The sequence below is a fragment of the Selaginella moellendorffii genome, unplaced genomic scaffold, assembly GCF_000143415.4.
Source record: "Selaginella moellendorffii unplaced genomic scaffold, v1.0 SELMOscaffold_53, whole genome shotgun sequence".
Classification (NCBI taxonomy): Eukaryota; Viridiplantae; Streptophyta; class Lycopodiopsida; order Selaginellales; family Selaginellaceae; genus Selaginella; species Selaginella moellendorffii.
The window spans coordinates 511,398-538,580 of NW_003314314.1; the positions used below are offsets into that span (position 1 = coordinate 511,398).

Below are 27,183 nucleotides of genomic sequence, written 5' to 3' on the forward strand. Positions count from 1 at the left end.
GCACTGGAGGATGGTGGTTCAAAAACAGGCTTCTCAGGCGGGCATTGCGTGAAAGATGTCGCGAGCGGCCTCCGGATCGTGGTCCTGAGAGAAGCACCGGATCATCGTGTTGAAAGAGATGGCATCCCGGTGCTCCATTCGATCGAAGATGAGCTTGGAGCTCGCGGTATCGGTTTGAGCGAGGAGAATGATCGTGCAAGCAGCGATTCCACCACGCGCCCTTCGCTTGATTGCTCGTGCTCGCTGTAAACCTCCTATAAAGATATGCAGAGTTCGATGGAACTTTCACACACGACAACAAATACATTCGGCGGACTCGTCTCTCACAGAGTGGTCGCAGCAGTCCAGGTTCCCTCCCCACTGCGCTCCTCTCGGGCTTCCTTCTCATCGCCAGTGGCCACACAAAATCATGCAACTAGAAAGGAAATGTAGCAGGATGCAAAGGCGTCGCCAATGGAAAATAAACATTTCAGCCGCGGGCACCTCCAAGATAATTAAAGGTCCACTCTTAAACACTGTTCATCTTGATGTCTTTTTTATTTCAAACACTTTTTAACTGTATATTTCATTTAATTAAGATTCTAATTTCCATATTAAATTTTAGATATGGCATAATATATGGTTATTTGTATCAGATGCCCATAATACGTTATTAGGAAACTTTGATTTATAAATAACTAAATTACAATCATTTTGGACTACAAAATATGTTGGCATAAAACATTCAAGTTTAGGGCTGCAATATTTATTTGAAGACCACAATACTTCCTGAATATGTTTCAATGCAAGATTGCCATTATTTTGTAATATTAAGTTGCAAGTAAACAAATTTTTAAAAGAATAATTTTTTTCCCAAATTATTTTTTCTTCTGAATATAAAGTAAGCACACAATCTTCTTTTAAAAATAATATATTTTTGCCATTAGGAGAAACTAAAAAGCTATCACTATAAAGAATTGTATTAGAATATAACACACTAAATCTTAGTTGGCAATAAATAATATGATCGATTAAACTTTTTTTATTTAAATATGCAGTTATAGAAATAGAATCATCTGTTTTTAGATTATATTTTATTATATATTTATACCCTTCCTTTTCAAAAGAATCTGCACATTCTGTGTTTATAATATCTGTATTTAAAGCTAATAAACTTTGCAAACCCTTCAATATGTTTAAACTTGTAATTGATTCATTTGTGTTTTCAACAGAACAATGATCTTTGCATTTAATAAATACTGAAACTATTCCTCTTGAAGTATTGACTTCAGCATCATCACCATAAGTTGCTGGATAAATTTCATCATATTTAATTTTTTCTAATAATTGATAAAAAGCTGTAATAATTTTACCAATATCATAAGGATTTAAATATGAACTTCTTCCAATAATAGGTTTTTTAGCGATAGATTTATTAAAGTGTAAAATTAACATAGTAGCTATAACTAAAATGTATATTAATCTAACTTTATCCATTTTCAAAAATATTCATGTTTTTATGTTTTATATATATATATATATATATATATATATATATATATATATATATATATATATATATATATATATATATATATATATATATATATATATATATATATATATATATATATATATATATATATATATATATATATATATATATATATATATATATATATATATAGATATATATATATATATATATATATATATTGGTGGGACATATGAATTTCTCTCTATAAAGCTATACCAAATGTACTTCAATAAAGATTCAGATAAACAAAAGGATGATATGCCAATTGTGTTTATCTCATAATTGTAGCGCATGTGATCATGGGATGAAATTTGGATATACTATCACCGTAGATCTTTGGAACTTTGGGGGATAAATGGGGATAATATAGCCACTAAAGGCTCTTTCATCAAGCAATTGCCTCTTTTCCAGTTGGCTTAAGGGGAGAGAGATAAAGTGCACTACAATAATAAAACAAAATTAAAATAAAACAATATATATTAAAATGTTTTGCCTTTATGTGGCAATCATATGTATCAATAACAGTTTTTTGTTTGCTATAAGTAAAGCTGTTATAGGTGGTATATTTGAGAATACTCTTATAATATTATCATTTGATACTTTGGATTAAATGTAGTAATAGAATCAATGGATTATATTGATTTGAAAGTGTTTAAGAAATTTAAATTTTATAATTATAATTGTGAAAAAATATTAATAACATTAATTATAAAAGACTTTTGCATATTCTTAAACACCTTCTGTCAAACCGGACAAATATTTTTGCCATCTTTCCCAAGAGAGTGTGTATCTTGTTTCCCAATCTTGCCTTATTAAAAATTGAAATTACAAATGAAAAATTAACACAATTTAGGTGCATTAGGGGTGGCTAATGTGCCTCTATCAGTGCTACAAGTGCAATTGGTGTACCTAAAATATGTTCAGATATTTTGGGATATTTTATTATTTAACAATTGTTATTTATTTAGATTAATATTGTGTTTAAAAGTTATAATAATATTTATAATTTATAAATTTTCCCAAGATCCTCCATGCTCAACAAAGTTTTTTTATAAACACAAAAACAAAAAAAAGCACTAAAATAAATTAAATGAGGGCCAGATGAAATAAATTCTCAATGATATAAGATCAAACAAAGGATCCATTTTAAATTTACAAAACCAAAAGAACTAGAAGAACAATTATAATTAAAACCCATAGGACAAACCAGTATTAGCATACTAGATTTAAGTTCCTAACGTGTAGAAATCTCTCAATTTGTATGTTTTGGTTCACAAGACAAGATATAGAGCTGTTGTGCAAAAATTGCTAACAAGTAGATCTAGAGCTGTTGCTTTTAAATCAGCAGTAAGACAAGGAAAGAATAGCAAAAGATCTAAAGCAATAGGAGAAGATTTAATAACTAGAATCTTAGTAAGTTCCTCTACAGCACCAACACCTTAATTTCCTTCTTAGCAATCAGTAGTTAGGTGTAAACTCTTGAGTTTGGACTTCCCGAGAAGTCACCTAGCCCAGTACTATTCAAACCCAAGGACATTTAACCCCAAATATCTTAAAACCTAATTAGAAATTAATAACAAAAATAACCTTAATCGATTGGAAAAAGGGGTGCACTTTTATTCATGGCCCTTTCCCTTTATATTTAAACCTTATGGATCGTCTCTCAAATTATTTTCTTTGGTTACTTACAATCCACCATGCTTTATTGCAAATTCATGCCCTTGTGAGCAAAAGTTGAGAGTTGCAGCTCTCTCGAGAGCCCCACTCTCTTAACACCCTACCCTTTAAGTCAAGCTCAGCGGGAGCAAATTAGACCAACCAGATGTCAATCAATATGTGGTGTGATTCCCTTAGCCAACCAACAAAGTCAGATCCGAGACCCCTCTGATGCCAAATGTAAGCTCTTGAGTTTGAACTTCCCAATAAGTCACCCAGCCCAGTATTATTTAAACCCAATGACACTTAACCCTAAGTATTCCAAGACTTTTAACCGATTGGAAAAAAGGGTGCACTTTTGTTCATGGGCCCTTTCCCTTTATATTTGAACTTCATAGATCGTTTCTCAAGTTGTTCTCTTTGGTTGTTTACACTAGGTCTTTGGTGAATTAGCGGTGGCAATATCCTCCATACTATTAACCAAGCCATTGTGTGGATGCTATGCAAAATCAAAGATGGTGTGAGGAAATATAAGCAAGAAAACTAGCAGCCTCACTGTGCTAAACAAGAGAAAGAGACCACAAAACCCAACAATTGAGAAGAAATCAAAGCACATTTCTAAAAGTGATGATAGTTAATTGAGCTTGGTCTCATGTTGTGAAGCTCTTAACTTATTTCTCTGGCAAAGGAGTTAGCCATTGGAAATATCACAATACCATTGGAAATATAACTATTGTGAAAAAACATATAGCAATCCACCAACAGACCCAACTATGGCCCAGCCATATATTGAAGTGTGTAAGTACATATATGCCATCCCACCTCCTAGTGTTGGATGCTGCCATCAAAATCCTTATTGAGTAGCACCACTAGCAATCACCACTACCACTAAGAGCTACATGCTTCTCCAAGCACTCCATCATGCTTGCCATACTCATGCTTTTGATTCAGAACACTATCAACCTCTCTGACCAAACTCTAAACAATTGTATTACTTTTGCAAACACTCATTTGTTCTTTTTGTAGGAAGAACAAAGCTGAAATTAGTTGTTTGGTCTTTCTCACATTTAGTTCCCACCACCATTAGCACCACTATAAACACCATTTCCACCTGGGCTTAACTTTGGGCAACAAACAGTTATTTAAATATCAGTCTTACTCGTACAGATTAAAGGCTTCTCCCTTCTTTACATAATCCACGAAAACAAAAGAGGGGATATTATCTAATCAATCCAACCAACCATGTCCAAATTATTTTCTAGTTTTGGCTGAGAGATTTATATTATTTTCATTATACATTTTTTGTGTTAATGCCCTAGATTCGGACATTGAAATGAGGATATTCTAAGGATATACTTTACTGCAACAAACACTTTTACTTTTGACCAGTCAAATAAGTAAGGGCGACCTAAGTAAGTTATAACTAAAATATTTTCAAGTCATTAGGGTAAAAGTGTGAGCATTTCGATGCTTGGCGATGTCAACTACTTGGAGCAGCTGGGATGCCTTTCTCGCATTGCTGCGAGGGTTTCTGCGAGTGGGTGTGTGAGAGGTTGGAGAGAATGTTCCCTCTCATAATCTCATACACGCATGCGAACCAGCAGGCTCGTTATGCTGCTGGCACGGTATAAAGCTTTCAGAGTTTTCTTTTCTCCGCTGATCATACTGGGTGTTTGATTAGATGTTCGTGACCGGCAACCGCGAGTTTGTTTTGCTGAATGCAAATCACATGGAGCTCCTGGTGGAGACGTTTATGGAGCGGCACAGGATCTGGTGTGGTTCGTGAGCAAGGATCAGAAGGTGACCAGGGACGAGGTTTACATCTGCTTCCCCGAGATCAGCCAAATAGGTGACCTTATAGTCTCTTTATCACTCTTCCAGCTCTCAAATTCTCTCATTTCTTTTGCAGCTCGCCGTCGTCTCGCCTCTGTGATGGCTCTCAAGCTCGCTCCAATTCATCAAGAACTTCAAAACGTCAATGGAAATCAACAAAAGTCAACAAAGTCAATAAACCTCAAAGACTATTGACTTTCTTTGCATCCTAAACAATGTCCATCGTATGAGACAGCCGCACGATTTGGTGGCGCTCTTGCGATCGTGCGGCTTCCATCGCGACCTGGCGCGCGGTCGGCGAATTCACGCGCAGATCCTGTCGTGCGAGCAGTGGCCCTCGAATTTCCTTGCGAATCAGCTCGTCCTCATGTATGGCAGATGCAAGAGCGTCGAGGAGGCGTGCGAGGTCTTCAATGGCATCACCCAGCCGGATCTCTTCTCGTGTAACATCATGCTCGACGCATTTGCCAAGAACGGGCAATTGTGTCAGGCAAAACACTTCTTTGATTTCATGCCCGCTCGAGATGCCATTTCGTGGAATGTGATAATCAAAATTTTTGCCTTAAGCGAAAATTTGCAATGCCTAGACACTGTGTGTAATCGGCTGCCTGCTTACGGCATAAACTCCTGGAACTCTATCATTGCAGCATTTGCCCAGTTCGGGGAAATACTCCAGGCTAAGCTTTTCTACGAGAAGATGAAACGTTATACTGACGACACTATTGTCGCATCGACTGCTATAATAGTTGCGTATGGGAGGTCTAACCTGGCCCACGAAGCTAAAGTTTTGTTTGATTCCATGCCGCAGAAAGATGTAATCTCATGGACTGCGCTCCTCGCTGCAAATGCCGGAAGAAGGGACCTTGTGGAACTTGCAAGAATGATCTTCGCGGCCATGCCGCAGTGGAACTTGGTCTGCTGCACGACCATGATCCAGATGCTGGCTCAGGACCGAAGCTTGGATCAAGCACGCGATATCTTTGATCGATTGCCTGAAAGGAACATCGTCGCCTGGACTGCAATGATCCAAGCCTACCTTCAAAGCTGCCAGTTCCACCAAGCGAAGCTCCTCTTCGATCAAATCCCATTCCCTCCCGATTCCACGCTCTCCACCTTGCTGATCTCTTCCCTCCCGCGAGACGCTTCCATCGACGACGCTATCGCTATCTTCAACCGCAGCTCCCCACGCGATCCAAGAACCTGGGAGGCGATTCTCTCGGCCTTTTTGCAACTTAGTCTCGTCCAGGAAGCTAACAGCGTCTTCTGGATCATGCCACAGCACTCGACGATCGCTTGCACGATCATTCTCCGCGCTCAAACCGATACCGCGACCTCCAAGCTCATCTTCGATCAAATGGAGCACCGGGATGCCATCTCTTTCAACGCGATGATCCAGTCCTTCTCTCAGCACCACGATCTGGAGGCCGCTTGCGAGATCTTTCATGCAATGCCCGCCTGGGAAGCCTGTTCTTGGACCACCATCCTCCAGTGCTATGCCCAAGCTGGGAATATCACCCAAGCACGCAGTGTTTTCGATGCCATGGCCGAGAGGAACGTTGTCTCCTACAACGGACTTCTCCAAGGATACGTTGCCAGTGACAATTTTGAGCTCGCCAAGAACACCTTCGAGAGAATGCCCGAGCACGACGTTGTGAGCTCCACGACGATGATCTCGGCGTATAGTCGGAGTCGAGGAACTCTCGATCAAGCTCGAGCGCTCTTCGATACTCTCCCGGCGAGGGACGCTGCCTGTTGGAACGCGATGGTGTTTGCCTATGCCCGAAATGGTTTTCTCGCCGAGGCAAGCCGGCTCTTCGCGAAAGTTGGCTCCGCCAACACCGTGCTGTGTAACGAGATGATGGCTGCGTATTCTCGGGCCGGGCTCGTCGAGAAATCTCTAGAGCTTTTCCACTGCATGCCTCGACGAGATCTTGTGTCGTGGAACTCGGCTCTCGGTGGCTGCTGCGAGAATGATCTGTTCGTCCAGGCGAGAGAAGTGTTTGACTTGATGCCTCAGAGAAGCGATGTGTCGCTCACGACGATGATTTCTGTGTGCTCCCGGGGCGGTAAACTGGAAGAAGCTGAGCATATATTCACGAGCATACCTACGAACCAGGAGAACGGCGTGGCTTCCACGGCCATGGTTGCAGCGTATGCTCGAAACGGAGAGTTGGAGCGAGCGAAGAAGCTATTTGAGACCATCTCGAGGCCGACCAGTGTTTCCTGGATCGTCATGATCGCTGCTTGCGCTCAGCACGGCCTGGTGACTGAAGTGATCGAGTTGTTCCACAGTATGCCGGTGAGGGACTTCAAGTGTTGGAATGCCACCATTGCAGCGCTGTCTCAGAACGGCTGTAGCAAAGAAGCAGTCGAGTTGTATAAGTTGTTCCAGCTTGAAGGTCTGGAGCCGAGCGAGATCACTGTGCTGAGCGTGTTATCTGCCTGCAGCCGTGCTGGATTGCTGGCCGAAGGTTACGAGTGTTTCAAGTCAATACAAGCGGACGACCGGCTGAAAAAACTGATGTCACCGGAACATTACGCTTGCATGGTTGATCTTCTCTCTCGAACTGGGAACTTGTCCGAGGCCCGGGCTTTCATAGAAAGCATGCCTCTCGCTGCAAGTAGTTCTGTTTGGAATTCACTGCTGGGTGCTTGTGGAACTCAGAGTGAAAAGCTCCTGGGTATAACAGCTGCACAACAAGCCATGGAGCATCCCAACGCAAGATCCTGCTCGTCACCATACGCGGCACTCGCAAACGTCCACTGCATGGAACTAGATTTTTTATGAGCCAAGCAAGAGAGTAAAAGTGACAAGGGATCACCTTATGGTTTCGTTATTCCTCCTCTGCGACTGCCACCATAACATCTTCTATTGACCACGTTCGACGCTCAGCTTTGTTTGGTGGATTTATGATGGCACGCTCAGCTGCAGCAGGCCGGTAACCGATGATAATCTCGTGTCTTTGCCTTGCACGGATCATCACCTCGTAAAAATTCAGCTCCTCTTGGTCATACAAGTAGAGTGCTGCAGTTCGTATGTATAATTCATTGCCCTGTAAAAACAAAACAAAGATTCAAAAAGGAAAACAAAGAACGAAAAGGAACTCACCTCTTCAGAGAAAAGCTCTTCGAGGACACGGTTGATTTGTTTATCTTCAGCCACCATTGCTAATGCCATACTCACTAACTCATTAGAAAGCACGTAATCACCTATCTTAGAGACTGAGACCAGATGCCTTGTTCTAGAGTCAAGGATCTCGCTGATAATGATTGACTTGTTAGAAGCTTGCTCCATTTCTCGTATCCAAGATGTGTGACTCGAGCCTGCTTGCCGAATTTGTACAGTTTTTGTTTCTTTGTAAGGCAGCCGTTTGGACTGAAAAACAAAATTAAGGAATTTTGTATCGCAAAGTAGGATCTGAACGTACCTGAATATCTCGAATCAATAGCAGCGTAGCTAAGGAGCGCGAATCTGCTTTAACAACAGACTCTTCCAGAGCCTCATCTGCCAGGATCAAAATCTATCCGTACAATAGATAGTGAAAACGTTTTTAAAAAAAGATCTAGCAATCTGTCCATACCGAATCAAACGTTTCCAAAGGAAGACTTTCAAGGTGACGACGAATGACCGCATTTCCCTCGCGGTGTACGAGCTTGATATTAAACAACAACTGCGGATCAAGTCCACCATCCAACAGTTTCTTCTCCCTCTCATGCTCGGGGACTTCGCTAAACATCCATAACTCGGAACCTTGGGCAAGGAAAGCTTCCAGTACCTGCAAAAAGAAAGAAACAAACTTGGTAAGACACTCATCTTTAAAGCACTAGAAAGCATTCAGAGAGAAAAGTAGTGGGAAGTGGGAGGAATATCGGTGTCTGCTTCAGCTGCGCTCATGGGACCTCCACGAGTAACCTTACCATTATCATGTCATCCATGTCTCGTCTCCAACCACAAAACAAAACCTTCTCAGGATACTTTCGGTGTGACATGACTTTCGGCAGAGGTCCCGCTCGCACCTGCAGCCGGGGGAGGGGAAAGGGTGAGCACAGCAGAGATCTTGCCATCTTACCATAATCATATCCTCAACATCACGGCGCCAACCACAGAGAAGCATCTTCTTTGGGACCTTTGGCTTTCGACAAACGTCTAGTTCAGGTGAAACATTTTCAACCTGGTCACATGAGACGTTCCATTTTCAGTCCGCTACTATGCTTTCTCTCCCCCCAAACTTACCTTTTTTTCTTCCTAGACTATAAGCTTCCTATGACTACTTTGCTAGTAAACTTGAAAAGCAAAAGATACAGTTCGTACCTTTGGCACAGGAGCTGGTGCGTAAGTGTCGTCATCTTCTGCAATAACCAGAAGCTCGTCCCCTTCAAGTAGTATGTAGTCGTCTTCCGGGTTGAGAAGAATGCGGCCATTGGAGGCTGCTTTCACTCCACAAGGTACAGCATCCGGGAAGCTGATCAAAACGTCTTTGAAGTTCAGGCCATCCAGCTGAGGCCACCTTTTGATGTAGAACTCGGCGTTGTCAAACCCGAGTATGTCCTCCCAGATCTGCAAAAGCAAGAAGACTTTAAGACAAAGGATGGTTGATGTCGAACCTGAGCAAGTCCCGGTTGTCTTGCACATTGGATCATAAGGCGGCCAATCACGTCATGTGCTACTACTGTCTCTACCATTTCTCCACCGACGAGCTTCACCAGTGGTTCGTTGTCGATGTCGCTTAGCTCTACTACAACATGTCCCTTGAGCCCTTCCTTGACTCCGGCAAGGCTTAGCACCACACGTAATGCTCGCGCGTCACTCTACAACATCAAAACCATTAGGACAAGGACAGTCGTTTGCAAGGTTTTACCTGATCCGCATTCTCGACTTCTGCAAGAACTATAATTGAACGCGCTTTAGAAACTGAAACCTGGTTTCACAAGTTAAGGTGTCATGTAAGAAATAAGTCTCTGGTACCTTCTTGAGGTCGGCCATAATGAGAGGACTACCACTTCTGCATATTACTGAAGTTCCCATGAAATCAAACTCCAACTTTGCTATGTCAATCTCCATTTGCTCCTTATCTCGCTCTGCCAGTACAACGACAATGCTGCCACCTAAACTCTGATTTGCAATTGCTAATTGTTTCAAGAGCGATCCCTGAAAGCATGTATTAGTCCGGAGCCGAAAACTAGAGAAGCAAAATCCATGCTTACCAATTTATCACTCCATCCAAGAACCAGTGTATGGTTACTCTCTATAACTTCGCTTTTGCCTTTCTTGAGCGAGTCCACCTTCTCTGAAATGGCGTCCGAAACGAGTCCCAACATGAGAGCAAAAATAAGAAGTCCTCCCAAGCTGATGCAGACCGAAACAAATCTCGGACCAAAACCGATGTTGTCTGCGTGATTTCCAGAGTCTGCAACATAAGTCCACGCCCTCCAAAAGGCATCCCAAATGCTATCCTGGCTAACGGCATACAGTGCTAATCCCCCTACGACTATAAGCACTAGAGTTGCCAGCAACAGTGCTAGCGGCTTCACGTAAGAAAAAGAAGAAAAAACGACGTCTACCCTGTAAGCTAACCTCGTACTCAATGGGACCTCTTCTTCGTTGCTTCTGTCACTCAGCCCAAGCTTGGGAATCTGATCGAGAAACTTATGCAGGAGAAACGGCATGACCAGGAAAAAACTGGAAAGGAGCAAGGCATAGTTTCTAATTCCTCTCGTACGCAACACTTCTACCTCAGTTTCTACTTCCCGGATAATCTGCGGATCGATTGTTTCAACCTCTCTGCAAAACTTGACTCGTACGCTGCATTCTGTCAGCTCTTTCCTGGTTTTAGCCACCTCTTGCTGCAAAAACAAGCAGAAAAGGTCAATCGATGGCTCGATGAAAGTTGTTATACCTCCAGATGAACTGCCTGGTCCCGCATAGCCAAGGCATACAAAAGAACAACTGAGCATGCGATGGATAGCTGGAAACGAGAAACACGTAGACCAGAAAATCTTTCTCGAAGAAAAGCCTTGAAGCTTACCAATATAAACGTCGTAGGCCATAGGTAGGATCTCTTTGTTTCCAAACTCACGGCCGGCACTGTTGCATGCTTCGGAATGTTGATCCTTGTAGCAAGATCACTCGAAAAATTGTGTACTCCCTCAGGACATAGACCAGGAAGTTCTTCCGCTGAAAGGACCGGCTGAGGCAGTGATTCTCTTCCTGGCTTCTCAAGCTCGGGGTCGTCTTTGTGAAGTAGATCCGCATTCCAGGAAACCACTGTTTTTCCAGACTCTTTTGCTGCTTCCCCCTTCTTCGAAACCTTTCCAGGCCTGGAAGTGACTGCATCAGGGGAGGAGCTCGTTGCTGTAGAGGCGTTGAACCGTCTGATAGCGGGCAACAGTGGACCTGGAATTCTGCCGGCATTGGTCGGAGAGATCGAGCGAGACCGTCGTAGAGGCCGTCTCACTGTCGAAGATCTTAGCAAGCTCGGTGCTGAGTTTGGCGGGCCAAGCTGAGCTAGATCGTCTTTCCCACGCATCCTTCTAAAAAGAAACCGCACAAAGTAGATGTCATAGCTTCGAGCTAACAAAGGAAGGAAAGCATTTGTACCTTTCTCATTCGTGGACGCCATTGAGCAACATTGTCAGAGCTTTAGAACTGGAAACCAAGAGTTTTGAGGAAAGAAAAAAAAAAATTTAGAGAAAACGCTCATACCATTTTTATTCGAGAAACCATATGATCTTCTCGTCAGTGGCGAGAATGCTTGGAGCTCAAAACCGGGACTCCAAATCTGAGGCACTTGAATACCCTGTGAACAAACAGTGCCAGTGCCGAATAAACTTCTCGAGACTGTAGATCACGAGAAATCATGTCGCATATGCGCTTCCAGAATCCAGAGTTTTTAAATTCATCCTCCTGTTTCGATCGAAAACACAAAATCATACCTCGATGGAAGAAACATACTAAAGAATCTAGGCAAGAAGAACTCGTCCAGAAAATCAACCAGGAACAAATTTCACTCGATCAGCCTCAGCTTCGATCGCGGCCGCTATGCGATCAATCTAACAATCCAAGGATCCAATGGCCCGCAACTTAGTGAGTTAAGGTTTCTTGCCATTGCCTCCACACAAGACTTCAAACGAAACATCACTAGTCTTCTCTTGGGATGGACTCCTCTCACACCTCTTAATCGTATGCCTCCAATCACAGGAAGCATCGGCCGCGAAGGGCATGCTGGCGAGCAAATCCCGCGCACACCCAAGGAATCCCCCTTGGACCTAGGTTCCTTTTTTCTAGGCTCGTTGTCTTGGAAGATTGCACATTCCATTTGTTCCACAATTATTTGTCTATCAAATAGTCTTTCTAAACCTCCTTGTGAAATTGTTTGGCAAATGACTCAGCACATGAAAGAGGAGACAATCCACCTTCCAAAGCTTGGGTTTGATCCCCGGTGGGGATGGTGAAAGATAAATTCATCCAACTGAGTTACTGTAAAGTTCACTATTAGCATGAAATTGTGCTAGAGTTATTAGCCATTTAAGTTATGCATGAAGTACTTACATTTATTATTAATCATTTTTGTTTTATTTTGAGTTGGATAAAAACGTTGTATACTTTAAACAGCTTAACTTAAACTTACAAATATTTATTTCAAATATATTTTAATTGTGCAAATTTGTCTTTCTTTTCATGCAATTATTACTTTTACTCATCATTGTTTAAGATATGCACCACACTTATTTTCAAACAATAAATGCAATATATATCTTAAAAATTCACTTAAATCAATATTTAAAATTAAATATAATAAACATGATAATGATAAAATTTTAAAACATTAGCTATAAAGAAACCCCCACCTGAATATGTTTATTCTTGTCAAAAATAAAGAAACAAGTCTAGCCAATTATTCTCATCTTTTATAGGAAACATAATGCCCTAAATCAATTCTAATCTAAATTCTAATCTAGTTCCTTCTCAAACTCGTCATCATAGCTGATTTTTGGGAATAAAAATGGGCAATTTTATGTGATTACACTATATATATATATATATATATATATATATATATATATATAAAACAGAACTTGGTTTTTATAATGAATATTATGTGGATACATTAATTTATTAGTTTAAAAATTTTAAAATATATTAATTATATAGTTGATTTATTGTTATTTTTATTTACAATATTAAGCAAAACTTAAAGGATATAAATGATGGATAACTTAGTGGATGGCATAGAAATTTTAAAGGTAATTGTTTAAATATTTAAAATTATACTACTCAACTTTGATTTTTTATAAGAAAAAAGTAAAAAAGTTGATTATATAATTTGAAATAATAAATTAGATTTGATATAAATTTGTTTGTATTTTCAACTTAGACTCAGTTGTTAGCAAAAGTACATGATTGGTTTGAGACTGAGTCTAAGTTATGGTTAAGGTAAGAGATTTATTTATTTAATTATTCCAGCTTAAATCCATCGTACAATTGCATGATCTTATGCTCTTAGATCATGAGCGCCCACGCTCATGATCTAAAACATTACATTCTTGCATTTTCTGATTCGTCCGAGGACGCTATTAAAGATGACGCGCGTTATAAAAGCTTTGAGCTTTGAGAGAAGAAAACAAAAAATGAAAGAAAAAGCCATTTTTTTTCTCGTTAGTGGCAAGAGTCCTCATGTACCCAAACACAAAGAAAGAAGAAAGAGCAGGAGAAAATAAAAAGACCTTTCCTCCCATGTATGATACTTTCAAAACGCCAGCTCCGCGAACAATCGCTCAAGATCATCCGCCTCCGTGGAAGTCCGGTCCTGGCAGGTGCGCGACGAGATTAGGGCAAAAATAAACTCGTCGCTCGCTGCTCACCTGGCGTGGGATTTTGAGAAGATCGAGCATTTTGCCCAGGACCTTGAGACGATGGATCGCATACGCGCTTGATCGCGGCAGCTTTTTCACTCGATCGACCTCAGCTTCGATCGCCGCCTCCCGCGTCTTGTCGTCGCCGCATTGTGGCTTGACGCGATCAATCTCCATGGCCAAGAACCTAAAGATTTACCCTCAATGCCAGAAACCCGAGGACTAAAAACAATGTGACTCCATGGCCCAATGGATAAGGCGCTGGTCTACGGAACCAGAGATTCTGGGTTCGATCCCCAGTGGAGTCGATTCTTTATATATACATATTTTTATTTTATTACAAATACAAATGCGAGCCTCCCCTTTATATCGTTATATAGGCATAACAGGCGTTATGCGACAGTACAATTTTTGATATTTTATCGATATATTCTGTTAAGCCTTTTATGCGCATTTTTACATGACTGCTTTTTACCCAGGAAGATAAAAATCCATGGTGTCCACTGGTAAATTTAGCACTGACGTCTCAACCTTCCAAAGAAAATCACAACGATGATCAAAGAAGAATAGAGAGAACCGTATACCTCTTCAAATGGAACAAACACGAATGGCGCTAATCCTTTTTTGTGAGTCACGGCAGGCACATTCGGGTTGTGGCTCTCGTCTTCCTCCCAGTTCTCCACGGAGCTCAGGATTTCCTCGTCGGTGCTAACTTCGATGTCGTCCAGGCCACTGGTGACGAGCAGCAGCAAATCCAGTCGATTGTTTGCACCTGGAGTAGTACTACGAATTCTGCAATACAAAACCATGAAGAAAGATCTTTGACAAACTCAATCTTACTTGAGGCGAATTCTCAGCACTGTAGGCCGTAGCCCCGGATAAACCACGGCCGCATCCACCTACAAAAGAACTTTGGCGATTCAGATAAAGAAAAAGGGAGCACCTATTTCATTGCCTGGGATTGTGCGAGCGTGTACCGTCCCCCGTAAATGTTCTCCTTGGTAGCGCGCCGATTCATTGTCTTTGCGATTTCCTTAAGCCTCAGCGCAGTATTCTAAAGCACAAAAGGATGTAAGCTCCGAGAAAATGTGCAGAGGAACTTCGCTACCTTGTAGAGGAACCTTCCATTCGGAAAGAAACGAATATATCTGTAGTAGCAGACCTGGAACGACGAGAAAAAAAGCCATAAGTTCATCCAAAACGGGAAGAGATCATCTTACCAGATGAACTGGATTCGTAACCTTCCATTCAGCAACACCGGCGCGAATGTAAGTGTTGCGGCTCACATAAATACCTGGGACAAGCACCTCAGTCACTCGAAGATCTTAAAGAGTAACTGCAAGGAAACCATCAAAGCGAAGCCTGGGACGATGATGCCACATTTTTCGCCAAGAGCCACCGTAGTTCTGAGTCAATATCTTTCTGTTTCCTTCGACACCATGAAGCTGGAAGGTCATCACAGCAAAGTCACGTTAAAACATGGAGAGAGAAAAGAAGTGCTCTTGCCTGCCATGTCTTTAAGCATGCCAAGCGCCAAAAGACGGGATTGCGAATAGCATATCGCCACTTTCTACACACACACGACGCCTTTCCCAGCGTGTAGGGAGACAGACGCATAAAAATCTGTGAGCAGCACACTTAGAACAGCAAACGAAGAAAAATGGCAAAAACCTCATGAAGTATATCTTCGGAAAGTTTCCGATGCAATAGAGAAGGATCGAGTTCGATCTGGTAGCTTTGAGCAACCGGACGTATTCTGGTACCGTAAAGATCTAGCAAAAGAATAAAAAAAGATGAAAATGTAGAACTTCAATCCTCGAGCAAAGAATAGTACGCTTACCCAGCCAAGGTCTCGCTGTTACAAAGTACTTCACTGGTCTGTACACTTCTGTGTCGTTAATAATCGGATGAAAAACCATAGCCATTGCCCCCTGGAAAGAAGAAACCTAGTGCTCAGATCAATTCCTAGAGACTGCTATACCTTTCCACGATCGCGTCTACAAGCTGCGCCTAGGCTTGGGGAGGATGAGCGCCTTGAATTTCACCTGCAAACACGCGCCCGTCGATCAAATCCCTCGAATTCCCACGAGAACTTACGATCAAGCGCGCCATAGGCCGTGCTGCCGCCTCACAATTGAAAACCCTCGCCAATGATATCGTACGGAGATAATATTCTGCCTACGTGGCTAAGCAAGTTTTATTAAAGATAAACAATTTATCTTAAATAATGGAGGGGTCCTCGTCTTGTTAGATCATCCTCTTCATGTTCTCTTCCTTGAGCACCACAGTGACGACCACGCCGCCATCGCTGGATGGGAAGAGATAGATCTTCCCTTCGTGAAGATCATTCGTCCCAAACGTGATCCCGCACGGTTTCCCAAATCCAAACTCCGATTTCTCCACCGGGTGCTGGTTGGAGCTCACCGACTGGCCAAACGGCGTCACTCGAACCGGGCGAGGGGCCTGCATCATCCAAAGTATGGTGCTCAAGGCACTCTCCGCCCTGGCGCCATCGAAAGCCTGGATCGCGTCGTGGATGGTCCGAGCTGCGAATGGAAGCCCCCTGTTCTTGAGATCGCCGGCGCTGGCAATGGCTGACAATCCGCAGATGGCGTTGCCAAAGTAGGAGGTGGGGATGGAAGCGATGCGCCCGCGGCAACTGGCGAGGACGAAGAACCTGACAGTTTGCGAATCCGGGAATCCCTGAGCGATGACCGTTCTCTGCCAGAACTCCGCGCAGAGGGCGACGTAGGTGCTGAATCGAGCGTCGCTGCTGCCAGCCGCCGCCCGGGATTTGAGCTCCGCGATGGCGGAGCGATCGAATCGGTACTGCCGGGTGGCCAGGGGTGACGAATTGGGTACGACGAGGGGCATTTTCTCCGCGCTAGGGACGATCTCTGCTCCCCAATATCCCACCGCGTTTCTCATGTGCTCCTCCTCGCTCAGCTCCAATCCCTTGTAGTTGTAAGAAATCACCGGGGGAGGGGAGATCATTTGGCCTGTTCTAGCGATTTCTGCCCAGGAGGTCATGAAATGCCAGAAACTCACTCCATCAGCTACCTGGTGGCTGAATCCCACTCCCAGGCTCACTCCTCCACATCCAAATCGTGTGATCTAACAGGATTTGTCAGCGATGATGGAAGAATCAGTGGCAACAACCATACCTGGACGAAGAGCAGGGGATCCTCGATTTTCCAGGGATATGCCGGTGGAGGGCTCCCAATCTGGCAAAGCGTGTCGCAGAACTCGCAGGGCTCGAAGAATCCAAGCTGGGCCAGCGACTTCTTGGTCGTGGCAACAGTGAATTTGGCGCTGAAATCCACAGAGGAGCAATCGAGCTCGAGAGCAGGGGTCGAGACTCCATCGCCGGCACGCATGCGCGACGCGAATGGATAGAAGGGGACGAGGACCTCCGCGAGGCTGCTCTTGAGCAGATCCTCCACATTCTCGGGTGCCGATCTGTAGAAGAGGATTCTTTTCTGGTATCCGGCATACCCCATGAGGCGATCGAAAGTGGAAAGCTCGAATTTTGGTGGATGATCGAAAGCATTGGCCGGAGTGACGAACTCGCTGGACACTATCGCAACTTCCTCCATCGCGAGGTTTTCCAATTCACTAGCTCCTCTTCCGTGGATCTGACACGACTTTGCTGTTTCAATATACTACGACAAATATGACCGTCTTAAATGCTAATGGTAATTAAACGTTGGGAAAGACTTAGACGTTGCTGCCGTCCATCTCATTTGCATCTGCTTCGTTGCTTCGTTGCTGCCGTCTTCTATTCTATCTTATTTGGATCTTATAAGCTTCGATCGCATGAGAAGGAATACAAATATCTCGGCTATGTGATTCATCGCACTCAGCCTTGGGTGGAGCGGAGGAAAGGAGCCCAACGAGCATACTACATGTTATGCAATCATGGTCATGGAGTCGGGCTTGTTACTATGAGAGATCCTTGCGTGGCACAGGGCCATTGTATATGTTCAGAAAAGCAGATTCTCCCACTTGGACAAACTGGCAGACGCTCTCGATCAAGAAACTCACAAAGGATGGTGGCGATGTGAAAGGAGTGGACCAAAAGATTTAGCTTCGACTTGGAGATCCTCACAGCAGTCTACCCAGTCATGGACACAGATAGCTCTCGTCACATGGCTGTGCCCGAGGAAAAAGACCAAGTACAACATCTACCAAGACTCGGTCAAACGAAATCATCGGCCCCATGGTGTACAACAAGCTATCAAATGAAGAACACTAGCACGATACCGTATGGGGAGTCACCACCTACTCATGGAACTTGGACGCAGAGAACAACCGCCAATTCCGCAGGACTAACGGATTTGCCCAGTTTGTCGTGGAGAGGTTGCACACATTTTCAAAGTATGCTCAGCATATCACGATCTATGTCACCCCGAGGCTCTCTGGAAGCTGGAGACACATCAAATCTTGCAAGCAACACAGCAGATCAGTGAACTGGCCCAGTTTCTCACACGGATGGAGATGTGCTGACAAACAATCATTACACAGAGAATGCATGGGATACACACCATGGAAGCCACAAATAAAAGGAAACAATATATGCAGAACAGACAACACAAACGACCCAGGGGTGGAAGCATCCAACCGACAGACGCAAACAAAGGAAAGGTGGCTGAAGTGCACACCGCAACAGCCGAGTGAACATCCGGAGGTGGATATAGAGGCGAGGAAGAAAGAACGGCAGCAAATATCCTGCCACGTAAGCACTCCTGCCACGTCAGCGTTACTCGCGACTCCTGCCACGTCAGCGTCTTTCGCGATCTCTTGCTTCCTCAGGCCACCAAAGTAAAAAAGCAAAAGTGAGGCCTGCTGCGCCTTGGAGGCTAAAAATATAGCCAGATTGTGGCAGACACAAAAGGACCCCTCCTGGGACGAGAAAGGGAGGAGGGAGCGGCGGGAGTAAGGACCTTATAGCGGCCCAGGCGGGGAAATTTGTTTGCACAGTCTCATGCTTCTTGGTTAGGCACTGTGAGACTGCCAAAACAAAATATGTATGAATGAATGAATGAATATTGTTTTCTATTTACTCCTAATGGAGTTGTGTTGTTAGTTTAGATACTTTAGCTTAATAACAAGTTTTAAAATGCTTGGTTATCGTATTCCCTCATGTACTGCTGATTGAATGGTTGTAACATGTCACTTATCCCCTAGTTGAGAGCTGCATCAGCACTATTTGATACTGCTGGTGCGTTGGCAACTGGCTTTGATTTTAACTCGTATTGTTCTACAGGCTGAGTACATAAGTCTGTTGGTAATCCTTAGCCTGAGCCAAAGACCCTATAAAGATGGAAGAACATGATAAAAGTACTCAAACCATGCTCTCCCCTTTGGATAGAGTGGGAGTGAGTGGTAGTAAGAGGCAAAATAAGCTCAAACAAGGCACTAAAAGTCAAGATGCAATGGACTTTGAAAATTCAAGATCGTGAAATATAATTGAATTGTAAGTATAACAACTTAAATATTGCACATCCATATATTTGGCAATCATATCCTTTGGAAGGTCCAATTAAAACATTTTACCAAGCCATCTATTTCAAGATGATCTGAAATGCAAAAAAATTGCTTAATGGTGAGCCATTCCATCAACACCTTTAAAGCTTCCCCTGGGCCTTATGAATTTAGGACAGTTATAACATAAAACAACCATTTGCATCAAGAATTGTGCTATTCCATCAGGTAAAGCATCCATCTAGTAAGGTAATGATATTATACTGATACTCTATGGAAGATTGTGGAAAATGCCCCATCAAGTATTATACAACTAATTCAAATGGGAGAATGCCTTTAAAGCTGCCAAAGCTAGACTTCAGATAAGATGAGTTTAGGACAGCTGTAAAAACAACCATTTGCATCAAGAGTGCAGTTTAGTTGGCTATTCCATCAAGTACCAAGAAAAGTAATCAAATGTAATAATGATGTACTGATACCCCATGGAAGATTGTGGAAAACGCTCTATCAAGTATTATGCAACCAATCCAAACAAAGAATGCTGCTTGATCAAGCTGACTCCTCTAGCCATTAGTTAATAAGCCATAAGATAGAACTGATTACTAGAACCGAGCCATTGATCAAAGGGATGATGGATTCAAATAATACAGCATGAAAGCCTGCCAAATCTCGTTTTGATCGATAGCCACCAATAGATGTGATTGCTTGGACTTCATTGCTGCAAAAAAATTCCGAGAAGCGGTATCTGGATGATGGGTGAGAGGTGGGACATAGTGGCTTGGGCGACCATACTCCAATAGATGGAGCTCATGTTTCTCGGGCTCTTGTCACTGTCGGCGATGAGCGCTTCGATTGCAATTGCCCACGACACCACATCCACTCTGAGGCATTCGCTTGAAAGCATGCAGAACTGGGCATATGCTTGAAAAGTTTTCAGTCAAGCTGGCGTGATCCTGTTGGGATTGGAGGAGGAGAGTCAAGTGGTCTTTACCAGTTTACCGACTTCTGGTAAGTGGGCTCACTCATTACACATTGAACTTGGCCGAAGAGGGACACCCAGGGAGGTGCGACGCTGCCCGCTCTGCGAGCCAGGGACGGAAACCCTGTCTCACGTCATCTATGACTGTCCAGCCGACATGCGGCTGCGTCTTTTCTTCCCCACATTTTCACATCCCAAGCTTCATAAGCACCACAGACGCAGCAGCGATGACAGCTTTATTCCTATGCGCCATGGAAGACTGAAGGACACTAGCAGTGTCAACGACGCATGCCAGGGAGAAAATCGTTAGACTACCAGCAAGAACATCCAACACATTTGCAACTTGAAACTAATATCGTATTAATAGAATGCAAAATGGCAATGTTGTGGAAAAACTATTGACAGGTAAATCTGTGATCACGATCAGAAATAATCATCGCATGAGCAGATGCCATTTCTAAAGATGTGCAGTCGGCTGGCATCCCTGCACACAATTTCTCTGTCCTCAACCTTAGAGATTCTCGCAGTGGCATTGTGACAGTCATCACAAACCCTGAGATTCTTCACGATTCTTATAGTTGTCCCAGGCTTGGAGTTGATTAAGGCACATGCAATAGCCAACTTTTCACTGTGCCCACACAAGGCATCTTCCTTGTCAACACCTTCATCACTGGGGAAAACACCATTGATATCGGCCACATAACCTTCCACCTTGATTTTCCCCATAACCTCGTCAACCTTGCATGCAACGTCTCGATACTGCGGGTGATCTTTGCGACCGACCACAAAACTGTGAACTTTCCCTTTGTCATCTGTCCACCATGTCTGCCCGGGCTTCTTCCACGCCCTCACATCTTTCCTTGTCTTCAAAACCTCGTCCCTCTCCTTCAGCATTCCAGAGCTTGCGTAGATCCCCGCCATGAGCACGTACGCAGCAGACACCTCCTTGTCCAACTCCAGCAGTGATTCAAACGCCAGCCTCCCTACGTCAACTTTCTTCCACTTCCGGCACGCCCCAAGCAGCGTCCTCCACAAGATAACATCGGGTTCCAGGCCGTGATCCTCTCTCATGCTCTTGATCAGCTCCAGTGCTTCATCAAAGAGATTTGCCCGCCCGTAAAAATCCACCATGCACGTAAAGTGCTCTAGAGTCGGAGCCACGCCGTAAACCAGATGCCGGAGTCCATCGAACAGGTCTTTCGCCAGTCCAATACTTCCGGTGTGGCTACAAGCGGTGAGCGCGAAGATGATGGTAATACCATTAACCAGGCCCTTGGCATCCATGGTTTCAAACCGGGATAAAACACTCTCGTAGTCTCCTTGTTGGCTATACCCTGAAAGAAGCGCGTTCCAAGCCGCCGAGTCTCTCGAGCTCTCAGGAATGGAGTCGAAAGCTTCCTGGGCTTCCCACATGGCGCCACACTTTGCGTAGAAATCCACAACGCAAGTGCCCGCGACCGGATTGTTCCGCAGCTGATGGTTCATCTTGATCTCCTTGTGGAGTTCCCTGCCGAGTTCCAGTCCCATGACATTGCCACAAGCTCTGAGAGCCACAGCGTAGCTCGTAGCATTCAGCTCGCACTCGACCCGGCACCGGCTCAAGAGCTCAAGAGCAACCTCGCTCCTGCCGTTTTCGACGTATCCCAAGAGCAATGCGTTCCAAGTCACGATGTTCCTCGGTGCGGAGATCTTGTCAAACACCGCGCGAGCACGGGGCAGGTCACAAGATTTGGCGTACATATCCACCAGCGTTGTCGCCACAAAGATGTCACTCGCAAATCCCCGCTCCTCAGCCTGGGAATGGATCTCCACGCCCCTCTCCAAAGCCATCCTCTTCACGGCCCGTCCCTGGACCTGCTTGGGCTCCTCTTTGCTCGCCAAGCCCGCGCAAGCCTTGAGAGCCGCAACAAAACTTCTCGCATCCGGCTCGCAGCCCGATCTGGCAGGCATGCACGAAAACAGCTCCAGGGCGAGCTCGCTCTCGTTGTTCTGCGCGTAACCAAGGATCATAGCGTTCCATGCAACGACGTGACCGTGTAGCATCTTGTGGTTTTCGTCCAGGACCTTCCGAGCGTCCTCCAGCTTACCACACCTCGAGTACATGGTGATTACCGCGGTTGCTACGTACTTGTTGAGGAGATGCTCGCTCGCAGCTCTGAAGTGAAGCTCCCTTCCTTTCGCTGGATCGTTGCATCGTTTGAGCTCCGCCAAAACCTGGTTCCTGGCTTCAAAGTGCGCACTCAGCTGCTTTCTCGGTGGAGCTTGGTCTTGTGTAATGGAAGACGTGGGAGCTTTTTCTCGTTGAATGCTGCTTGTGTGCCGGTTCTGGGGGTGCGCTTCATGGGCTGTTTGAGAATTCAACACCTTGACAACTCCGGTCACTCCTCCAACAAAAGCTGCTCGGACACCGCTAGAACAACTTTTAGGGGGTTTTCCCAAAGATTCAAGCTTGGCCTTCAGAGACTCTGGACAGGAACTTATGTAGAGCCCTTCACCAGAAACTGAGTGCTTAAATTCTGGATACCCTTTCCACTGCAAGCAGGAAAAAACCAACACTAACTTCTACAAAACAAGATCAAGAAGAGGCTTACATTCTTGCCTCTGTTGTCCCACCAGAGGGTTGGATCTTCGAAAAAACTGAGCCACCGATCGCACATTCTTTGCTTAGAAGAAAAACACCTCGAGTTAAACCCTAAGACCTATACTTTGTACTAAAAAAACGGTCAAGGTCTATGAACTTAAGTTTTGTCCTTCGACATCACCTAATTGTTTGACAATCTCTTCCACTGCATCCTCGTCCTTCAAAACCGTCGTGTGTGTCTTCCCTTGAAGTTCCACCACCTTTACTTGTTGGTCCCCGACTTTTTTCCACGAATCCACCACCCATCTCAAGCTGCACAAGTTGATCGTCCCGTCTCCATCTCCATACTCCATCTTGGGCTGGTAATCAAATCCCTGTTTCTCATACACCAGAGTCTCTGGTGTGTCCACTCCAACGCCAAAAACCAGGCTCACTGGAACCCCTGGAGCAGCCAGTTCTTCCAAGAGTCCGGGAACTCTCGTCTCGTAGTGCTCATATCCCCTCGAGTAGCCAATATCGCGGAAGAAGTCCTCCAGATCCATCGCCGTGTAATTCCTTGACGATCCCACCACCAGCGTCTTGTTTCCAAAAACTTTGGGCGATGGCAGCAGCCAAAGGTTGCTCTCGCTGCTCCTTTGCTCGTCTCGCAGCACGAGAGGATCCAGAAAGTTGGCCCCTTCGGTGTATCCAGAGGCAAAGACTCGCATCTCTTGGACGGAGCCACCCCATGGAGCTGACACTGCGATGAAGCGATGGATGAATCTCTTCTTCCAGGTGGAGCTCTGTAAGTTGAGGAAGTGGAGCACCCAGAGACCACCGAGGCTGTGAGAGATTAGCGTCACTGGCGTGTTCTTGTTTGATCTCGAGGCTTTCTCCACCAAGTTTTTCAAGTCGTGGAGGAACTGGAGTGCCACTTCCGCTGCGTTTGGGCCCGGAGCGTACCGAAAATCGTATGGAGCTCCAAAGAGAGTTTTCTGGGACTCGTAGCCTTTGGCTTTCAGTGCTGCCACCAAAGAGTTCATGTAGCCAGATAGAAACCTGAAAAGAAAACCAGCTCGTATCAATCATGCATGGTGAGTACCTCCAATTACGCTAACGAAACAATGACTTCTGCTTGGACGGAAGCTATGGCGAGAGCAAACAAGCAAAAGAAACCTTCAAAAGAACTTTTTGTAAGAAGCTAGAGAGAACTTCTACCAAAGAACTAAGAGAAAAACGCAAGAATGTAGGAAGAACTAACTAAGAGAAAATGATGGAAGAACTTACTTGAAGGTTGGATCGAGGTACTCCATCGTCTCGGTGGAACCAAACCCAGGAACTCTGGTCGTGATCCCGGGAGGATTGTGAAACGTCTTACTCCCGCCATTGTACTCGAGCCTTATCCTCTCGGCAAAGCATGGCGTGAATGGAGGAATGATGCCAAGAACATTGAGCCATAGCCGGAACCAATGCGAGAACCCAAAAGTCCTACACACAAAGCGACTACCATGATAATCTCCACCAAGCTTAACTTCCAGCTGGTTCCCTCCAGCTCCAGGCACCAAGATCACCGGAGAGAGCCTAGGTTTCCAAGAAGAGGAAAGCGAAGAACTTGGAGGAGTTGTAGCCGCCGAGGCAGCGATCTGGAAGGAGAGAGCCATTGCCAGGCATTCTAAAAGAAGACCCATATCAAAAACTCCGAGACCCGAAGAAGAAAATCAATCTAAGAACACCTGGATCTCTTTCAAAGTTAAAGTCAAGAGCCCGCCGCGATTGATAGAAATCTTTCCTGAGAACTTAGATCGAAAAAGCTAGAAAACTGTGCCCTGCTGCTGCTCACAAAATTGCTGCTGCTGTAAAACGAGAGAAAAAAACGAACACTCCGGAAAAGCTACGAGAGAACCTGTTGGTGTTGATGCTGTTGTTAGTCTCCACCCGAGTCTGCGAGCTCTTTTCTCTTCTGGTGCTCCAAAACCTTGCACGCTACGACGTTCCGGAACTCCTCCGCGGTGAGAACGCTGTCCTTGCTTCCATAGACCGCTCCCTGGACGCTGGCTAGCAGCTTGGCAATCTCTCGCCCCGAGAATCCTTCCGTCATCTCCGCGGCCTCTCGAATCACGTCGTCGGTCACGTCCTTCATCTCGATCTTGTGCTGCTGTGCCACGTACTGCTTCCAGCCTTTGGCGCCCTCCCCCGCTTGGACGATGTACTTGTCCAGGTAGAGGCGTATGAGCTTCTCTCGCTCCTCCAGTCCTGGAAGTGGAAACTCGAGTATCTCGTCGATCCTGTCCAGCACCGCCGCGTCAAGGTCTCCCGGACGGTTTGTAGCGAGCACCAGCACGATGTCCCTGGATTGGTCACCAGTGAGTGATAGAATCGCGTTGAGAGCACTGCGCTGGGCTTCACTCATCCGGGTTTTGTTGCGCCTGCATGAAGCTCACAATCATCAGCCAAGAGAAAACAGAAAAGCTTAAAGGTAAGGAGATCACGTACTCGCATAGGAAAGCATCGGCTTCGTCTATAAACAGCAGCAATCCTCTCCTTGTCTTCGATGCCCATCCAAACAGCTCGTGGATCTTTGTGACGGCTTGAGGACCAAGTGGAGCGACGTCTCCTCCGGTCATGACAGCATAGTCGAGACCCTGGATCCAAAACAAACCTCAGCTTAAAAACCACCAGACGATTAAACAACGTACCGAGTGCCTCGCTAGTTGCTTAGCAGCCATGGTTTTCCCCGTTCCAGGAGGGCCGTAAAAGATGATATTCCGGAACGGAGCCTGGTGCTCCTTTGTATTAGCAGTGGCGAACGCGAGCTGCCTAATCCGCTGGTGTAACGTCGGAGGGAGAATAACTTCTCCAAAGCCATTGCTGCTTTTCGGGTCGGCTGGAGTCTTGGCCCATGGCATTACAGTCTTACGAGAAAATAGTCCCGACCATGGATACTTTCCTCGTGAAGACTCGCGAACAAGCGACGGTTGGCCGAGAATTCGATCTACGTAACCCCAAAGAACACGAGCTCCCTCCCTGTTATAAGAAATAAAAAAAACTGAATCTAGTCTCTGCTAAGAAGGAGAAAAGCTTTTGCATACCTAGTTGTATAGACACCGCCGGCCACTGCTACTACTCCACCAACAGCAACTACAAGCTTATCCTGGTCCGTCAAAAGCGTTTTGATACCACCTACAAAACGAGAGCACGTAAGATATGACCGTAAAATGCCTGGCTAGAAAGAAACTCTCACCTCCGATATGAGTGAAGACGGTGTTGATCGAAGCCAGCCACTTCTCCTTCTCGGAGTTGGCTCGCTCGACCAAAAGCCTCTTGTTGACGTCCTCCGCCAGCCGGGCTTCGTGAGCACGTCCCTCGGCCTCCGCCAAAGCTCTCACACGAATGGTTTCTCTTTCAATCTCGGCTTTCTCCTTCTCGGTCTGGCGACGCTGCGCTTGTATGTGCTCCTCCGTCAATCGCCTCGCTTGCTCCTGGCGAACGGCAGACTCTTCCTGCATCTTCACCATCTCCGAGTTCCTCGCTCGTTGGGCTTCGTGTTCTGCCTGCGACAAAATCCCATAAGAATCGTGGAAGTCAAAAACCGAACGGACACATCACACCTGCATTCTTTTCCTCGCGAGCTCGTCCTCGTAGCGCGAGATTTGAGCTTTAGTCTGCGCTTGCTGTTGGACAAGCTTCTTTTGTTCCTCGTACATCACCCGTTGTCTATCCTGCAAGAAATCACCGCATCAGCACCGGAAAAACGTTTGCTTCCAAAAACTTCAGCTTGAAGAAAGAACTTACAGTCTCGTGCTGGGCTTGAACTGCTTGAAATTCGGCTCTCCTAGTCGCTTCTTCCGCTTGCCGACTATCTTCTTGTTTTCTCATTAGCTCAAACACCTATAAGGGAAAAAAATCCGATCGATGAAGGTCGAGAGGAGAGGGGAAAAAATGCCAAACCTTTTTCGAATGCGGGGAGCTATTGATCTCCCGGAGCGCCTTGGCCCCTCGCTCCAGCGCCTCCGGATCGAAGCCAGCAGCAGTGGTCCTGGGATTATCATTCCGGGGCTTGGAATACTCCTCGCGCTGCTGCACCACGCTCTCATCCTGGCTCTTCTCCGCCATCGCCGTGGGCGCGCGGCGGAAGAGGAAGAACATCCCTGCTGTGGCGCCCGCGGACTGATACAAGGCGCTGTATTTCCCCATCTCTCCCGGCGCGCTCGAGACCTAATGCGATTAGGTCATCAAGGGTATAGGGTTTTAGAGGTTTAGCCAAGATCTTTCGCAAAACCATCTTTACTACCTTTAAGATTA

At 45.1% G+C, this 27,183-nt stretch overlaps 7 protein-coding genes and 1 non-coding gene across 12 annotated transcripts; 2 read left to right on the top strand and 6 right to left on the bottom strand.

Annotated features, from left to right (window-relative positions):
- The first annotated feature begins 4,649 nt into the window (after positions 1 to 4,649).
- LOC112350699 (pentatricopeptide repeat-containing protein At2g35030, mitochondrial-like) lies at positions 4,650 to 7,793 on the top strand. The gene is made up of 3 exons (XM_024687355.1): positions 4,650 to 4,713; positions 4,854 to 4,987; positions 5,241 to 7,793. Exons 1-3 carry the CDS (start codon positions 4,650 to 4,652, stop codon positions 7,791 to 7,793), a joined length of 2,751 nt encoding a protein of 916 aa, XP_024543123.1.
- Positions 7,672 to 11,943, bottom strand: LOC9635967 (probable ion channel POLLUX). 5 transcript variants are annotated; one of them, XM_024687387.1, is made up of 16 exons: positions 11,709 to 11,942; positions 11,604 to 11,651; positions 11,032 to 11,536; positions 10,903 to 10,971; positions 10,211 to 10,849; positions 9,972 to 10,154; positions 9,865 to 9,924; positions 9,611 to 9,814; positions 9,318 to 9,563; positions 9,076 to 9,177; positions 8,924 to 9,022; positions 8,587 to 8,781; positions 8,434 to 8,526; positions 8,115 to 8,381; positions 7,828 to 8,058; positions 7,672 to 7,768 (listed from the first exon to the last, which is right to left on the bottom strand). In XM_024687387.1, exons 3-15 carry the CDS (start codon positions 11,530 to 11,532, stop codon positions 7,840 to 7,842), a joined length of 2,877 nt encoding a protein of 958 aa, XP_024543155.1. In that variant the 5' UTR covers positions 11,533 to 11,536; positions 11,604 to 11,651; positions 11,709 to 11,942; the 3' UTR covers positions 7,672 to 7,768; positions 7,828 to 7,839. The 5 variants fall into 5 exon arrangements, with proteins under 5 accessions (XP_024543155.1, XP_024543156.1, XP_024543154.1 ...); XM_024687388.1 differs by having other exon boundaries at positions 7,736 to 7,778; positions 11,032 to 11,533; positions 11,709 to 11,943; XM_024687386.1 differs by having other exon boundaries at positions 7,736 to 7,778.
- A 2,150-nt stretch (positions 11,944 to 14,093) lies between these two features.
- Positions 14,094 to 14,166, top strand: TRNAR-ACG. The gene has a single exon. It is a non-coding gene; the product is annotated as a tRNA-Arg (tRNA).
- A 47-nt stretch (positions 14,167 to 14,213) lies between these two features.
- LOC9660859 (F-box protein 7) lies at positions 14,214 to 16,034 on the bottom strand. The gene is made up of 12 exons (XM_002982319.2): positions 15,956 to 16,034; positions 15,840 to 15,903; positions 15,699 to 15,789; positions 15,530 to 15,630; positions 15,365 to 15,481; positions 15,207 to 15,303; positions 15,079 to 15,152; positions 14,967 to 15,020; positions 14,814 to 14,912; positions 14,699 to 14,757; positions 14,443 to 14,650; positions 14,214 to 14,389 (listed from the first exon to the last, which is right to left on the bottom strand). The coding sequence occupies exons 3-12, from the start codon at positions 15,781 to 15,783 to the stop codon at positions 14,330 to 14,332; spliced, it is 954 nt and encodes a 317-aa protein (XP_002982365.1). The 5' UTR covers positions 15,784 to 15,789; positions 15,840 to 15,903; positions 15,956 to 16,034; the 3' UTR covers positions 14,214 to 14,329.
- On the bottom strand, positions 16,026 to 17,512 carry LOC9660860 (shikimate O-hydroxycinnamoyltransferase). Its single transcript, XM_002982320.2, has 2 exons — positions 17,023 to 17,512; positions 16,026 to 16,972 (listed from the first exon to the last, which is right to left on the bottom strand). Exons 1-2 carry the CDS (start codon positions 17,452 to 17,454, stop codon positions 16,106 to 16,108), a joined length of 1,299 nt encoding a protein of 432 aa, XP_002982366.1. The 5' UTR covers positions 17,455 to 17,512; the 3' UTR covers positions 16,026 to 16,105.
- A 3,232-nt stretch (positions 17,513 to 20,744) lies between these two features.
- Positions 20,745 to 22,978, bottom strand: LOC112350700 (putative pentatricopeptide repeat-containing protein At3g23330). The gene is made up of 2 exons (XM_024687356.1): positions 22,913 to 22,978; positions 20,745 to 22,853 (listed from the first exon to the last, which is right to left on the bottom strand). Exons 1-2 carry the CDS (start codon positions 22,976 to 22,978, stop codon positions 20,745 to 20,747), a joined length of 2,175 nt encoding a protein of 724 aa, XP_024543124.1.
- A 51-nt stretch (positions 22,979 to 23,029) lies between these two features.
- Positions 23,030 to 24,594, bottom strand: LOC9660861 (lecithin-cholesterol acyltransferase-like 1). Its single transcript, XM_002982321.2, has 2 exons — positions 24,169 to 24,594; positions 23,030 to 23,940 (listed from the first exon to the last, which is right to left on the bottom strand). The coding sequence occupies exons 1-2, from the start codon at positions 24,567 to 24,569 to the stop codon at positions 23,052 to 23,054; spliced, it is 1,290 nt and encodes a 429-aa protein (XP_002982367.2). The 5' UTR covers positions 24,570 to 24,594; the 3' UTR covers positions 23,030 to 23,051.
- An 11-nt stretch (positions 24,595 to 24,605) lies between these two features.
- LOC9660862 (ATPase family AAA domain-containing protein 3-B) lies at positions 24,606 to 27,100 on the bottom strand. Its single transcript, XM_002982322.2, has 8 exons — positions 26,830 to 27,100; positions 26,674 to 26,769; positions 26,490 to 26,600; positions 26,123 to 26,432; positions 25,971 to 26,061; positions 25,578 to 25,905; positions 25,375 to 25,523; positions 24,606 to 25,307 (listed from the first exon to the last, which is right to left on the bottom strand). Exons 1-8 carry the CDS (start codon positions 27,073 to 27,075, stop codon positions 24,806 to 24,808), a joined length of 1,833 nt encoding a protein of 610 aa, XP_002982368.2. The 5' UTR covers positions 27,076 to 27,100; the 3' UTR covers positions 24,606 to 24,805.
- Positions 27,101 to 27,183: the final 83 nt, after the last annotated feature.

What these genes read in the sequence shown, in the direction of transcription:
- LOC112350700 (XM_024687356.1), bottom strand. Translation starts at nt 22,978, where the DNA reads ATGTGCGATCGGTGGCTCAGTTTTTTCGAAGATCCAACCCTCTGGTGG. An exon ending in GGGACAACAGAGGCAAGAAT is followed by an intron (nt 22,854 to 22,912) that starts GTAAGCCTCTTC and finishes TCCTGCTTGCAG; the next exon opens with TGGAAAGGGTATCCAGAATT.
- LOC112350699 (XM_024687355.1), top strand. Translation starts at nt 4,650, where the DNA reads ATGTCAACTACTTGGAGCAGCTGGGATGCCTTTCTCGCATTGCTGCGA. An exon ending in GCGAGGGTTTCTGCGAGTGG is followed by an intron (nt 4,714 to 4,853) that starts GTGTGTGAGAGG and finishes GTGTTTGATTAG; the next exon opens with ATGTTCGTGACCGGCAACCG. An exon ending in AGAAGGTGACCAGGGACGAG is followed by an intron (nt 4,988 to 5,240) that starts GTTTACATCTGC and finishes CGTATGAGACAG; the next exon opens with CCGCACGATTTGGTGGCGCT.
- LOC9660860 (XM_002982320.2), bottom strand. Translation starts at nt 17,454, where the DNA reads ATGGAGGAAGTTGCGATAGTGTCCAGCGAGTTCGTCACTCCGGCCAAT. An exon ending in ATCCCCTGCTCTTCGTCCAG is followed by an intron (nt 16,973 to 17,022) that starts GTATGGTTGTTG and finishes AAATCCTGTTAG; the next exon opens with ATCACACGATTTGGATGTGG.
- LOC9660861 (XM_002982321.2), bottom strand. Translation starts at nt 24,569, where the DNA reads ATGGGTCTTCTTTTAGAATGCCTGGCAATGGCTCTCTCCTTCCAGATC. An exon ending in TACCTCGATCCAACCTTCAA is followed by an intron (nt 23,941 to 24,168) that starts GTAAGTTCTTCC and finishes TTTTCTTTTCAG; the next exon opens with GTTTCTATCTGGCTACATGA.
- LOC9660859 (XM_002982319.2), bottom strand. Translation starts at nt 15,783, where the DNA reads ATGGCTATGGTTTTTCATCCGATTATTAACGACACAGAAGTGTACAGA. An exon ending in CCGAAGATATACTTCATGAG is followed by an intron (nt 15,482 to 15,529) that starts GTTTTTGCCATT and finishes TGCTGCTCACAG; the next exon opens with ATTTTTATGCGTCTGTCTCC. An exon ending in GTGCTGAGAATTCGCCTCAA is followed by an intron (nt 14,651 to 14,698) that starts GTAAGATTGAGT and finishes TTTGTATTGCAG; the next exon opens with AATTCGTAGTACTACTCCAG.
- LOC9635967 (XM_024687387.1), bottom strand. Translation starts at nt 11,532, where the DNA reads ATGCGTGGGAAAGACGATCTAGCTCAGCTTGGCCCGCCAAACTCAGCA. An exon ending in TTGGATGGAGTGATAAATTG is followed by an intron (nt 10,155 to 10,210) that starts GTAAGCATGGAT and finishes ACATGCTTTCAG; the next exon opens with GGATCGCTCTTGAAACAATT. An exon ending in AAGAGCTTTTCTCTGAAGAG is followed by an intron (nt 8,059 to 8,114) that starts GTGAGTTCCTTT and finishes TTGTTTTTACAG; the next exon opens with GGCAATGAATTATACATACG.
- LOC9660862 (XM_002982322.2), bottom strand. Translation starts at nt 27,075, where the DNA reads ATGGGGAAATACAGCGCCTTGTATCAGTCCGCGGGCGCCACAGCAGGG. An exon ending in TTCAAGCCCAGCACGAGACT is followed by an intron (nt 26,601 to 26,673) that starts GTAAGTTCTTTC and finishes GATTTCTTGCAG; the next exon opens with GATAGACAACGGGTGATGTA. An exon ending in CGTCTTCACTCATATCGGAG is followed by an intron (nt 26,062 to 26,122) that starts GTGAGAGTTTCT and finishes CTCGTTTTGTAG; the next exon opens with GTGGTATCAAAACGCTTTTG.